This window comes from Ammospiza nelsoni, chromosome 6, assembly GCF_027579445.1.
Source record: "Ammospiza nelsoni isolate bAmmNel1 chromosome 6, bAmmNel1.pri, whole genome shotgun sequence".
Taxonomy (NCBI): Eukaryota; Metazoa; Chordata; class Aves; order Passeriformes; family Passerellidae; genus Ammospiza; species Ammospiza nelsoni.
The window spans coordinates 60,610,227-60,622,319 of record NC_080638.1 but is presented as its reverse complement, the minus strand read 5'-3'; the positions used below and the strand labels follow the sequence as shown (position 1 = coordinate 60,622,319).

Below are 12,093 nucleotides of genomic sequence, written 5' to 3'. Positions count from 1 at the left end.
ACTGCTGGGCTTCCACTGTGAGCCCAGTGCCACCCAGTGTGTCCCACTGTGAGCCAGTGTCACCCAGTGTGTCCTGCTGTGAGCCCAGTGCCACCCAGTGTGTCCCACTGTGAGCCCAGTGCCACCCAGTGTGTCCCACTGTGAGCCAGTGTCACCCAGTGTGTCCTGCTGTGAGCCCAGTGCCACCCAGTGTGTCCCACTGTGAGCCCAGTGTCACCCAATGATCCACTGTGAGCCCAGTGTCACCCAGGGTCCCACTGTGAGCCAGTGTCACCCAGTGTGTCCCACTGTGAGCCCAGTGCCACCCAGCGTGTCCCACTGTGAGCCCAGTGCCACCCAGTGTGTCCTGCTGTGAGCCCAGTGTCACCCAGTGCCCACTGTGAGCCAGTGCCACCCAGTGTGTCCTGCTGTGAGCCCAGTGCCACCCAGTGCCCACTGTGAGCCCAGTGTCACTCAGTGTGTCCCACTGTGAGCCCAGTGCCACCCAGTGCCCACTCTGAGCCCAGTGTCACCCAGTGTGTCCTGCTGTGAGCCCAGTGTCACCCAGTGCCCAATGTGAGCCCAGTGTCACCCAGTGTGTCCTGCTGTGAGCCCAGTGTCACCCAGTGCCCACTGTGAGCCCAGTGTCACCCAATGATCCACTGTGAGCTCAGGGTCACCCAGTATGTCCCACTGTGAGCCCAGTGCCACCCAGTGCCCACTGTGAGCCCAGTGTCACTCAGTGTGTCCCACTCTGAGCCCAGTGCCACCCAGTGTGTCCTGCTGTGAGCCCAGTGTCACCCAGTGCCCAATGTGAGCCCAGTGTCACCCAGTGTGTCCTGCTGTGAGCCCAGTGTCACCCAGTGCCCACTGTGAGCCCAGTGTCACCCAATGATCCACTGTGAGCTCAGGGTCACCCAGTATGTCCCACTGCGAGCCCAGTGTCACAGCCCTGCTGCTGCACAGCCTGGTGACAGCACCTTCTGCTCCCAGCAGCTCACACAAGTCCATGGCTCCCGGTCAGGCCTGAAGGAGAGGAAAAGGGGAGATCCAACCAGCAGGGGATAATTTCCAAAAGAACTCCTTTAAAAGTGCCTGAAGGAGACGGGTGCTCATAACCTGCAGGGGTGGGAATCAAAGCTCCAGCCACAATTTAAGAGAAGCTCTCCAAGCAGGGTGAAAAGTAGAAGGTGATGGCCCACGTGAGGAACTGCTGCATTTTCAGCAGTTGTGATGTGCTCGTCCAGCTGCTGAGAAAGCAGCATTACAGAAATGCAGAGCATCCTGCAAGACATTCAGGCTCTGTGGATGGTGGGAAGAGCTCCATCAGAAAGACAACACAGGCAGAAACTTGATTTGGTGAAGCTGATGAAGATCAGAGATGAGAAACTTTGACTGGAGCAGTTTTAATTCAGCAGAAGAGGTGCTAGGACAGACTTGAAGGAGAGGAACTTTGTAGTGTGAAAGTAAAAAAGGTTTCAGTACTGAGATGAAAGGCAGATGGGGTGGCAGTTGGAAAGAATGGGGGGGAAAAGGACAGAAAAACAAAAAAATAAAACTCAAAACCCACAAAAATCAGACCCCATACGTACTCTTGACCCTGCAGACACTAAACATGATTGTATTGCCAGCAGAAAAGTCAGAGAAGAATGAGAAGTCACAGCAAAGGTCAGGAGAGGGAACAGGGTCTCCCACTGCTTGTGTAGATGATAAAGTTGCATCAGACCAAATGAAATTGCACCAAATGGAAATGTGGAGACAAGGGGAGCTTACATGGGAGCACCACCTGCAGCCCCAGGTCAGAGGATGGAGCATCTGATCCACAACAGCACCATGCCCTGGAAATCATGAATTCCAAAGAAATTGGCTGGAAGAGAGACACAGCCCCCCTCCCTTCCCATAAAAGCCAGATGCCTCAGACAGAGTCTGCACATTTAAAATGCAAGAAGTGAGGGATCAAGCCCTGAATCCCAAGGCACAAGTTGACTGGGATCAGGAAGAGCCCTTTCCATCTCAGCACAAAGAGGAGGGGGGAAAAAATTGTATCTTTTCCTTATGAGGCAGGAGATAGGATTTTTGCAATAGGCTTAGATGTCAATACCAGACCAAAATACATTTTGGATATATATCCTTTATGGATACATGTGGATTCTATATGGATACATATAGGATTTTTTGCATTAGGCATAGATGTCAATACCAGACCAAAATACATTTTTCTGCTCATTCAGATGGTTTACAGAGAAATAAAATAGGTATTTTCCTTCTCAAGCAACTTTTTAAAGGATAGATAAAATCACAAAAGTGCCTGACTTAAAATTAATAAAAGTATCATCACATGCACACCCCAAGTCTGAAGTAGGTTAATGCACACAAATATGGATGGTGAGGCACAAGTCAGTAGAAAATGCTGCAGTTCTTTGTGATAAGAGCTCTTGAACACCACAGTGCTTTAACTTTGGATTTCATGGCTGTTTGTGAGCAGCCCTCAGCCTTCCCACACTGAAACCATGCCATGATCTCCTGTTGGACCACGGAACACAAGCCAAGGCACTGAAGGAGGGATGCAAACCACCAGCCAGATACCTGACAGGGCTTTCCTGGCCATCATCCAGGTACCCCCAAGAGCGAGCAGAGCAGCAGCGACCCCACTGCTGCCTTCAGCTTCCCCCAGTGCATCCTTCTGTCCCTGCTGGGCACAAAGAGGAGCCTCAAGGCAGGTGGTGACCATCAGCACCCAAATCATGTCCCCCTGTCCATCTGGTGCCTGGCCAGCTCTCAGCTCAGCAGCAGAGAGCACAAAGCCATCCTGGGGACAACAGCTCATCCCCAGGCAGGCTCCAGAGCCAGGCAGCACAAAGGTGACAGCACAAGCAGGTGACAGCACGTGCAGTGACAGGAAAAGGGCCCCTCTGGCACTGGGGAGGGTTATGGACACAACCTGCCTGGAATTCTGAGCGTGCTGAGTGCCACCAGCATTGTCCACCTCAACTAAAAGTGAGTTTGGACAGTGGTGACAAAAATCGCGCCCTCACCGAAATAAACTGAGATATCAAATCCATTCATAATTATTAGAGCTACAGACTGCCCACCTTGCATGTTTACAGGGGTGAACAATTAGCCACCACAAGAACTGTCAGTCAACAGAACTTAGGAGTACCTCTTAAAGGCAAGACACAGGAATAGAGCAAGAACTCCAAGCCTGGACCTCCAGGAGTGCCAGGGGATGTTATGTTCATGATGCCTGAAGGATGCCTGGTTTTACCTTGGGTAAGGCCAGAACATCTTTACAGAAGCATTCACAAACCCAAACCACACAGACACGAGGATAAAGCAGTCATCTGCCAACTGTAAGCACTCCAAAAATCATGATGATGCTTCCAAAACTTAGGAGATTCCTCTAAAAAGCATTCACAACTTAGAAGGGGTTCACGTATTTCATCTACCCAAAGGCACAGAAGTATTGGAATGCCTCTGATTTACGCACTTGCAGATTTCCTCTTTAAACATGACAACCACAAATGTTGCTTATTTTCTTCAAACAGCAAAACATGAGCTACTGATCATTTTGTTTTGCCTCAGCACCCAGCCAGAAAGGCACAAAAGGCCAAGAGACCTGCAGTAAAATCCCAAGAGTCAGCACTTCTGAAAGCCTTGGCCTCTCCTGGCATGCTTTTTCTGGTTTTTAAGCAGATGCAGAACAGTAGCATCTGCAGAACCTGGTCTAAGAGAGCTTTTTCTCTGTCCAGGCAGCACTCTGCTGCCATTCCCACTGCACCACACAGAGCACTTGGATTGACAACACTGGATTCAGATCTATAACTTGATACAGAGTGGGAGTGTTGCTGCAGACTGAAAAATTGCAATCTGCCACCCAAGCAAACTTGCAGCCAACTATTTAGCCAGAATCCTCATCCTTCCCTGGTAAATCACACTGTAGAGATACTCTGGAGCCACTACAGAATTTGGGACACAGGTCCCACCTGGCTCCCACACTTAACTAGTCCCTGGGCTACTATTTAGCCATACCTCCAGATTGTTCAGAGCTTCTTCCCCACTCCTCTGACTGCAGAGAAACCAAGTGACCACACCAAATAAATGCCCATAACACCTGTCATACTGTTAGCATGCCACAAATAACAGATGGATGAAATCACTGGGCTTGACTCGGATTTTTCAGCTGATTATTGCACAGAGGAATTTTTATTTATTAAGTGGCTCCAATGCATGGCTTTCCTCCACCATAAAAAGCCCACAGATGAGTTTTTCTGATATTAGCAGTTTATTAATGGTGTTTTGGTTTATGATTGCATTGGAGCTGGAGAATACTGCACTGGCTGTTCTGGAAAGCTGAGTATTCCAAGGGGAATATGCAGAACCAAGTCTGCTCCTTGGTGCTCACCTCACCCAAGTGGGCTCCTTGCCTTTCCTTTATTTTGCCCATCACTTCGCCTCAATTCCTCTTCTATTCATTAACCTATGACATGTTATAGTTTTGCCAACTGCATAGCAACTACAAATACAGTAAAACCTGATTGCACACATTTCCTTGGTGGTAAAAATGAATGATTTCTTTCATTAGCCAAACTTTCCCCATCAAACAGAGTGCTGGGACTGCCAGAATTCCAGAGAAACCCACTCAGGCTCTCCCAGCTGCTAGAAACCCGCTGCTCCTAATTAAAAAACTTCAAAAGAAAGAAAACTAGGGAATTTTTGCAAGGACCACCTGCTTTATTTTCCGCTTCTTCGATGAAGGGAAATAAATAAATAGAACGCACTCCAAAGAAAGGAAAGACTCCAAACCAACACCAAGCCCCAAAACCACAAGTGTCGGGCATTAAAGCACGAAGGAGCACCCCATGCTCGGCAACTCCCCACTTTTCTGGAAAAATGTCACTCGTTTCGAGAGGAAGACGAATAATTCAGGAGCCGAAGCGCCCGCCCGGGGGGACCCACCGGGACCGAAACTTTCCCGGTGCGGCGGGCCGGGGCAGGCGGAGAGCGAACCCCCCAGCCGGGCGGGGATGGGGATGGGAGGGGTGGAAATAAAAAATAAACCCCAAAACGCCAGCCCGGAGAGGCTGGGAGCCGCGAAGTTCCGCGGCCAAGCGCCGCCGCCCCCGTCTCCAGCCGCAGAGCCGCCGCGTCCCCTCGGGGCACCGCGGGCACCCCGCGCCCTGTGCCCCACACTCACCCCGAGGGATGGGGCAGCACTGAGGGGATACAGCACCCTCAGGGCTCTGCCGACACACACACCCCCCCGAAGGGCCGGGAGAGGCTGGAGGGAGCCTTACTTTTCTGGCTGGAGTATCCCGGGTAATATCCATAGTAGCCGGTGATGCGCAGGATCCTGTCCTCGATGGTGGCCACGCCGTTGGGTGCTGCCTTCCCATCCATAGAGGGAAGGAGCCGCGCGGGGCGGCCGGGCGGGACGGCGAGCGCAGCCGGGAGGGCAGCAGCAGCAGCAGGAGCAGGAGGAGGGGGAGGAAGGAGAGGAGGAGAGCGGCAGCAGCAGCAGGATGAGGAGGAGGAGGAGGAGGAGGAGGGGGAGGAGGAGCGCGGCCGCCGCAGCTCGCGGTGCCGGCGGGGCGCTCGCTCTGCCTCCGCCGCCTGGTGCAGGACGGGCTCCGCAGCGCGGCCCCCGCCCTGCGCTGAGGGCACGGAAGGCAGCGAGCGGCTCCGCCGGGCCTCAGGCGGGCCGGGATGGTGCCGGAGGGTCGGATTCTGCCCCCGGCACCCTCAGGGGTCGCTGTGGCCGTGTGAGCGCCGCTGTCACCCCGTCATTCCCCAGAGCCCCGGGGTCTGAGCGGGCTCACCCCGGCACGGGCAGCGCTGCCCCGGGAGCTGCGGGTTGTGAGGGACAGGAGGGTGGCCTGAAGTGCTCCTGCAGGATCAGACCCTCAGATCTGACCCACAGGTGTCAGAGGAAGGAGAGAGTCCTTTAATTCGGACCCTGAGGAGACAAGGTTTCACCACCCCATGCTGTGCGTGTCATAGAATGGTTTGGGTTGGGAAGGAGCTCAAAGCTCATCCAGTTCCACCCCTGCCATGGCAGGGACACCTTCCACTATCCCAGGTTGCTCCAAGCCCTGTCCCACCTGGCCTGGAACATTTCCAGGGATGGGGCAGCCACAGCTTCTCTGGGCACCCTGTGCCAGGGCCTCAGCATCCTCACAGGGAGGAATTCCTTCCCCATATGCCATCTAGCCCAGCCCTCTGGCAGTTTGAAGCCATTCCCCCTTGTCCTGCCACTCCATGCCCTTGCCCAAAGTCCCTGCCAAGCGCTCTTGGAGTCCCTTTAGCCCTGGAAGGTGCTCTGAGTTCCTTCCAGAGACTTCTCCAAGCTCCAACCCTCCCAACCTGTCCCCATGTCAGAGGAGCTCCAGCCCTCTGCTCTGACACCTTTGTCACATCCCTCCAGAGGTGCCCATCTCTCTCTGTCACTTGGAAATAATGCCTCAGTGGTGGCAGCTCTGCTTCCCACACTGGGAGAGCTCAGGAAGAGAAGGGATATCTGCCCTCAGCCACCCAGACAGGCTGTACACCTGCTTTAACATTCCTCCATACAATGTCCACAACATCCTTGCCTGCATTTGGAAAAAAAAAGAGGTGACAAATTCACCATTTGGGTTTGGTACTCATTCCAGAAGCTAATTCTGTCTCTGGCAACAATTAGGCTTTGAATTACTTGACTTTTTGTGCTGCTGGTCCTTGCCACACTTCTCTCTGCTAGACTGAAAGGACCATTAGTAACCAGCCTTTTTTCCTTTAAAATGTATTTCTCTCCAAAAATCACCTCACTTTTTCTTCTCTTTTTTTTTAGTGGCTGTGTCATACTTACCTTCACTTACTCCTTTTCCATCCAGTCATTTTCATTAACTGGTACATGAGAAACCCAGTCAAGACATTCCATATCCTCTGCTTCTTCCTCTGCTCACATTTGTTTTTCTCCGTTCTGTGCTTGGCTAAATAAGCTGATGGCACAAAACTGCCTTTTATGAGCACAAACAAATAATAGATGTATTAAAAATAGCCCTTGCTGTGGCTTTGCTCAGGGAGTCATTAGCTGGTTAGTGTTTGTACAGTGCTTTGAAGATCAAGGTTTTCTGGTGTGTGGATGCAGATATGAAAATGCACTTGCAATATTAAATACCCTTTTGATCTTGATTTCTTGTCTCTTGCCCTGGTGCTGGCTAATACTAAGGGCAGTTACAAATCAGCCATAAATCAAACCACCAAAATAACTCAGGAATTCAAGGCACAGCTCATTTCACAGTTTCCCCATCCCCTTTTAAGCCGGCTATGAAACAAGATCAGTGACTTTTCATGCTTTTTCAATGTATAGATTTTTTTTTTTTGTATTTCTCCAACAGAAGCACAGACCCCTGCATGGCAAATTTACACCAATTGATATTTGCTTTTACTTCTAATCTGTGGAGTGCCATAAGCAGCACTCACCCCTGCAGGATTTCCCAGACCATGGGACGGAGCAGCTGAGACCCAGACCAGGTATTGGCTTTGAGAGTTGCTGGGTCAGTGGGAGCTGGTGAGGCTCTAAGCTCTTCTGCAGGATTAAAATTCCCTGTCCTACTTAGGCAAGCACAGTTGATGCAAAAATCACTTGCCTGGTGTGTTGTGTGGAATCTCTGAACAAACCACAAGTCCCCCCCTTCCCAATTTCACCTCCAGTGGGAGTTGGTGTTATGAGAACATTACCAGCATTGATCTCAGATTCAAAGTCAAATTTTTGGACTTAAAAGTGTTACTTTGAAGAGAAGGAAAGGAATGGCTGGTTCATTTGAAGGTTAAACTGATGCACCCAGAAACAACTCTAAGCTTCAAGCTTTCCAAACACCTTAGTTCAGGCTTAATTTTTCATCTCCTCTCCTCCTCTTATCCCTAGGCTTTCAAGGACATGCTGTGCATGTTTAAACATCACTAGATGATAATACAAGCAAAGCCATTCTTGAAATTGCTCCTGCCTGTGGTTCCCTTGCAGCATCACTCAGTGCAGTGGATGCACAGTGATACCTTCTGTCTGCTTTAAAGCTTATAATAAATTGCAGCTCTGTATTGTTTCTGAATTCATACTATGCTGACTATTTTTCTTTTCAGAAAGATCAAGCAAATTACCTTCTCTGCAATTGGGCTTTCTGCAAGTTACAGTTAAAGGTGTGCAGAGGAAACCTTGCTGAGCAAGATGTATTAACTACATTTATTACCAAGAAAAAGACACATGGTGAGGGGCAAATGGAGATTTGTTTCCTCTCTTCAAGTTAACTAGGCCATCAAAGTCACTATTTGCATAAATATGCTGAAGTGATTTTGCAGAGAGATTTGTGTATTTTCCATTTTCTGACTTATATTTGAGGGTTGATCCAGAAAAGAGCTTTAAAAGCATCAATTTAACCTGTAGTTTATTGTACAGGATGAATTTCCACCAGATTTCACAAATAGGTGTCTTTCTCTTAAAGAAAAAAAAAAGCTTTACACCATTACTGGCCATAGAATTTGGCCACAGTGTTTTCAAAAAAAAAAAAAAAAAGAAACAAACCACACTTAACTCCAGGCCATATGTTTGCAAAAATAACTTCTCAAGTGAGAGAACAATGTAAATGTCTCCTGATCATCTTGCTGATTCTGCAGACAGCCCCAGTGTCTTTTTTGCTGCTCACAGCTTTCCCAGACAGCCCCAAATAGAAAGGAACAAGAGTCTGGGTGTACTTCACAGCTGCTTCTCAAACCCCACTGGCTGGGGCTGTCATGAGACCGTGAGTATCCTCATGTGAGCAGAGCCTGAAGGGCAGACCTTTCCTCATCTGCCCATTTTCTCACCACACCGCCTCTGGTTTGTTCTCTCTGAGGCAAGAGGCATCATTTCCTCCTTCAGTTCCTTATTTGTGTTGCAAGATATCCTAAGGACCCAAAGGTGATAGTTCAGAGCTCCCCATGTTGGACAAACAGCCCAAAGGGTCATGGACATCAGAGAATCAGACAATGGTTTGGGTTGAAAAGGACTTTAAAATTATCTTTTTCCACATCCTGCCATGGGCAGGGACACCTTTCACTATCCAGGTTGCTCCAAGCCCTGTCCAACTTGGCCTGGAACACTGCCAGGGATCCAGGGGCAGCCACAGCTTCTGTGGGCACCCTGTGCCAGGGCCTCAGCACCCTCACAGGGAACAATTTCTCCCTAAAATCTGACCTAACCCTGCCCTCTGGCAGTGTGAAACCATTCCCTCTTGTTCTGTCACTCCATGCCCTCATCCAAATTCTCTCTCCAGCTCTCATGGAGCCCCTTTAGGTACTGAAAGCTTCAATAAGGTCACACCAGAGCCTGAGGACTTTAGGATTTAGTGAAAGATGCAGGGGGCAAAAAATGCTGAATGTTGAAGTTGTTGCTTGAGATCCCTTAGCAGATCAAGCACAGTCCTTGAGGAACACAACCCAGTTCTCCTCTTTCCCATGCCAATTCCATCTCCTCCTGCTCTGTCATCCTCCATGTACCTCCCCAGTCCACCTGAGCTGAGAGAAAGGGGAGATTTTTCACCATGAGCTGCCAATCCTGTCATCTCATCCTTGAGGAGGTTCTGCCCTGTGTTGTTTCGAGGATTGAGAGATAAAAGAAAAAACAACAGGCAGCTGTGGTATGTCATGCAGCTTACCTGTGAGCCTGTGAATGTGTGAAAAAGGGAAAGAAGCACTCACACAGAGAGGATTGTTTAATGCCAAGTGAGAGTTTTAAGTGAAATCTTAATTACAAGTTGATCATTCCAAATTAGCTCTTTTCATCCTTCTAATACACTGTTTTTTGAGACAAGAATGTGTCATTTTGGCTTGGATTATATCTCAGCAAGAACCTTTAAAAAGTCATGGCCATGAGGACTTCTCTCCTGTCATTTGGAGAAAATTTCTTTGTGTGTTATGGATCCAGTTCTCCTTTCAGACAAGTCACACTGGTGTAAAACCAGCATAAACATGCAGAAGCTGGACCCACAGATAGGGAAAAGAAAATCTGTGGTGTTTGAAGTTCTTTAGTGTCCTCTGAAGTGGCACCATGAAAGTCACTGGAGCAAAGCCAGTTCTTGCTTAATCTGCCTCGTGCACACCAGGGATGAAGGATGGGCTCAAGGTCGAAAGGACTCCTTGACAATATGGAATTATTTAGTGTAAAGATGCCTCAAGTTGGCAGCTCAGTTTTAAGAGCTTGTCCTCCCCCCCCCCCCTCTTGTTTGAACACTGGGGAGATTCCAGCTTGGACCAAAAATTGAAACCAAGTTCCAACGTACTTCAGAGCATCACCAGATATTAAAAGGATCTGATTTGGCAATGAGCAAGGCAGCTTTTTTAATGCCAGTTGATTTCATTGATGGGAGGCAGAACAAGAAACAATCAATTCCAATTCTTTCCAAAACCATGACACAAAGAAGGCAATAAGGACAGAGGAGAAAGCTGCCAGAGCAGTCTGCATGTTCCCAAGCAGTTTGTATGGATATATCCATGCTCTGATCCACCTGGGACACCAGGAATTGAGGGGGGCAATTAACAATTTCCCCCATGCTGTATCAAAATGAAATCCCCAGCTCAGTGCATTCATTCTAACTAAAGGCAGCAAGAAAGGAGCTTTCAGGGCACTCATCATTTTTGTTTGCAAATAGCAAGGGGATGTAGTTATTCCTCAGAGCCCACACTCAAACATTTCCTGGAAACATTTATTTAGCAGTAGCACTGTCAATGTATTGATGCCTGTTTCAAAGGGAGGGAAGCAGAGAAGAGACTCAGAAATTGCAGCAGGTTGCTGCAGGTATTTGCTCCCTGAGGGCCATCCAAGACTGCTCAGTCTCAATGACAAAATCAGACTAACAGTTACAGAACTCCACATAAATGCAAATAGCACATGGCCACTGTGTTCTGCATCACTTGGGATGGGCTGAGACCTGTTTTTACAAAGTGCTGGCCATGTTTTTGCCTTTCTCTTTAGCAGCCAGAGATACACAGCAATATCCATTGCTGTACTTTTTCAACTCCCCCTTCTTCAGCTGGGTCTGAGAATGATGAACCACCACAACTAAAATCTTCTGCTCTTTTCAGTAGAGCTGTGGCCACGTGCAGCAGCAGAGCTTTCCTGGGTGTAGTGAGAATGGAGACTGACAAAACCTGCTGGACTTGCAGATTCCAGTGTGACTGCAGTGGAAGGGATAGGAAAATGAAATCATGATTTGTACAGGACATAGGGTACTTTTTGGAATAAATCTGTGCTGGTATTTCCAAGGAACTGCTTTTCTGCCCTTCCCATTCAAACCAGGACTTGATCCCTGAGCAGTCTTTGGAACTGGAGTTCTACACTGGCTCAGGACTCAGCTGGGATGAGACCCACACCACTTTTTTGAGCACCTGGTAAAGATTTTGTGTATTTATCCCTGGCCCTGGGTCTAGAGGCTGGAAGTAAACAGGCAGATGCACTGACATGGAAGTGTCTGGATGGATGGCTGGTGGTCAATACTGAGCTCATGATGTGGTGTCAGAAATCTCTTCTGAGATTTTCTGTGATGGTTTTTCAATGGTTTTTGACATCAGCGGGACCCACAATGGAGCACACACAAGAAATCTGCAGTGTTGGGCACTTCTAAAGGCAGCTTTCTTTTGATACATCTGCACCTATGGAGTTTCCCAGGTGGTGTTTTGAGGAGATAAAAAGTTCACGAAAAGTAGCATGAAAACCTCAGAAATCTCTACCACCTCCTGGTGGCAGAGATTTCCTGTCTGTGTACACAGGAGAGATGCTGATGGGCTGAGGCCTGATCATCTCCCATCACTGCAAAGGGTTTGGTGTCTTCAGATCTGTTCTGTAGTTCCTCAGAGTTCCCAGTGATACATAAGGTATTATCCTCAGCCTTTCCTTCCCACACTTCTCCCTGCCTACACCAGATAATTCCTTCAGGCTGCTCCACACTCTGGACAGTAAAGCCAAGATGAAAGATCTCCCCTTCTGCCTCCTTCTTTTTGGAGTATGTTGTGCTGTTGGACAAAGGGATCTCTCCACACACACTCTCAAAACATGGAGATTGAAACAAGTGATGTGACCTGGCCCCAGCAATGGAATGAATCCTGTCC

At 48.9% G+C, this 12,093-nt stretch overlaps 1 protein-coding gene across 1 annotated transcript in view; it reads right to left on the bottom strand.

Annotated features, from left to right (window-relative positions):
• SLC35F4 (solute carrier family 35 member F4) overlaps positions 1-5,420 on the bottom strand; it is a 120,583-nt gene extending 115,163 nt beyond the window's left edge. Inside the window, exon 1 of the mRNA XM_059474734.1 lies at positions 5,274-5,420. Within this exon, the coding sequence (XP_059330717.1) occupies positions 5,274-5,376 (103 nt within the window). The 5' untranslated portion in view covers positions 5,377-5,420. The remainder of the gene's footprint in view (positions 1-5,273) is intronic.
• Positions 5,421-12,093: the final 6,673 nt, after the last annotated feature.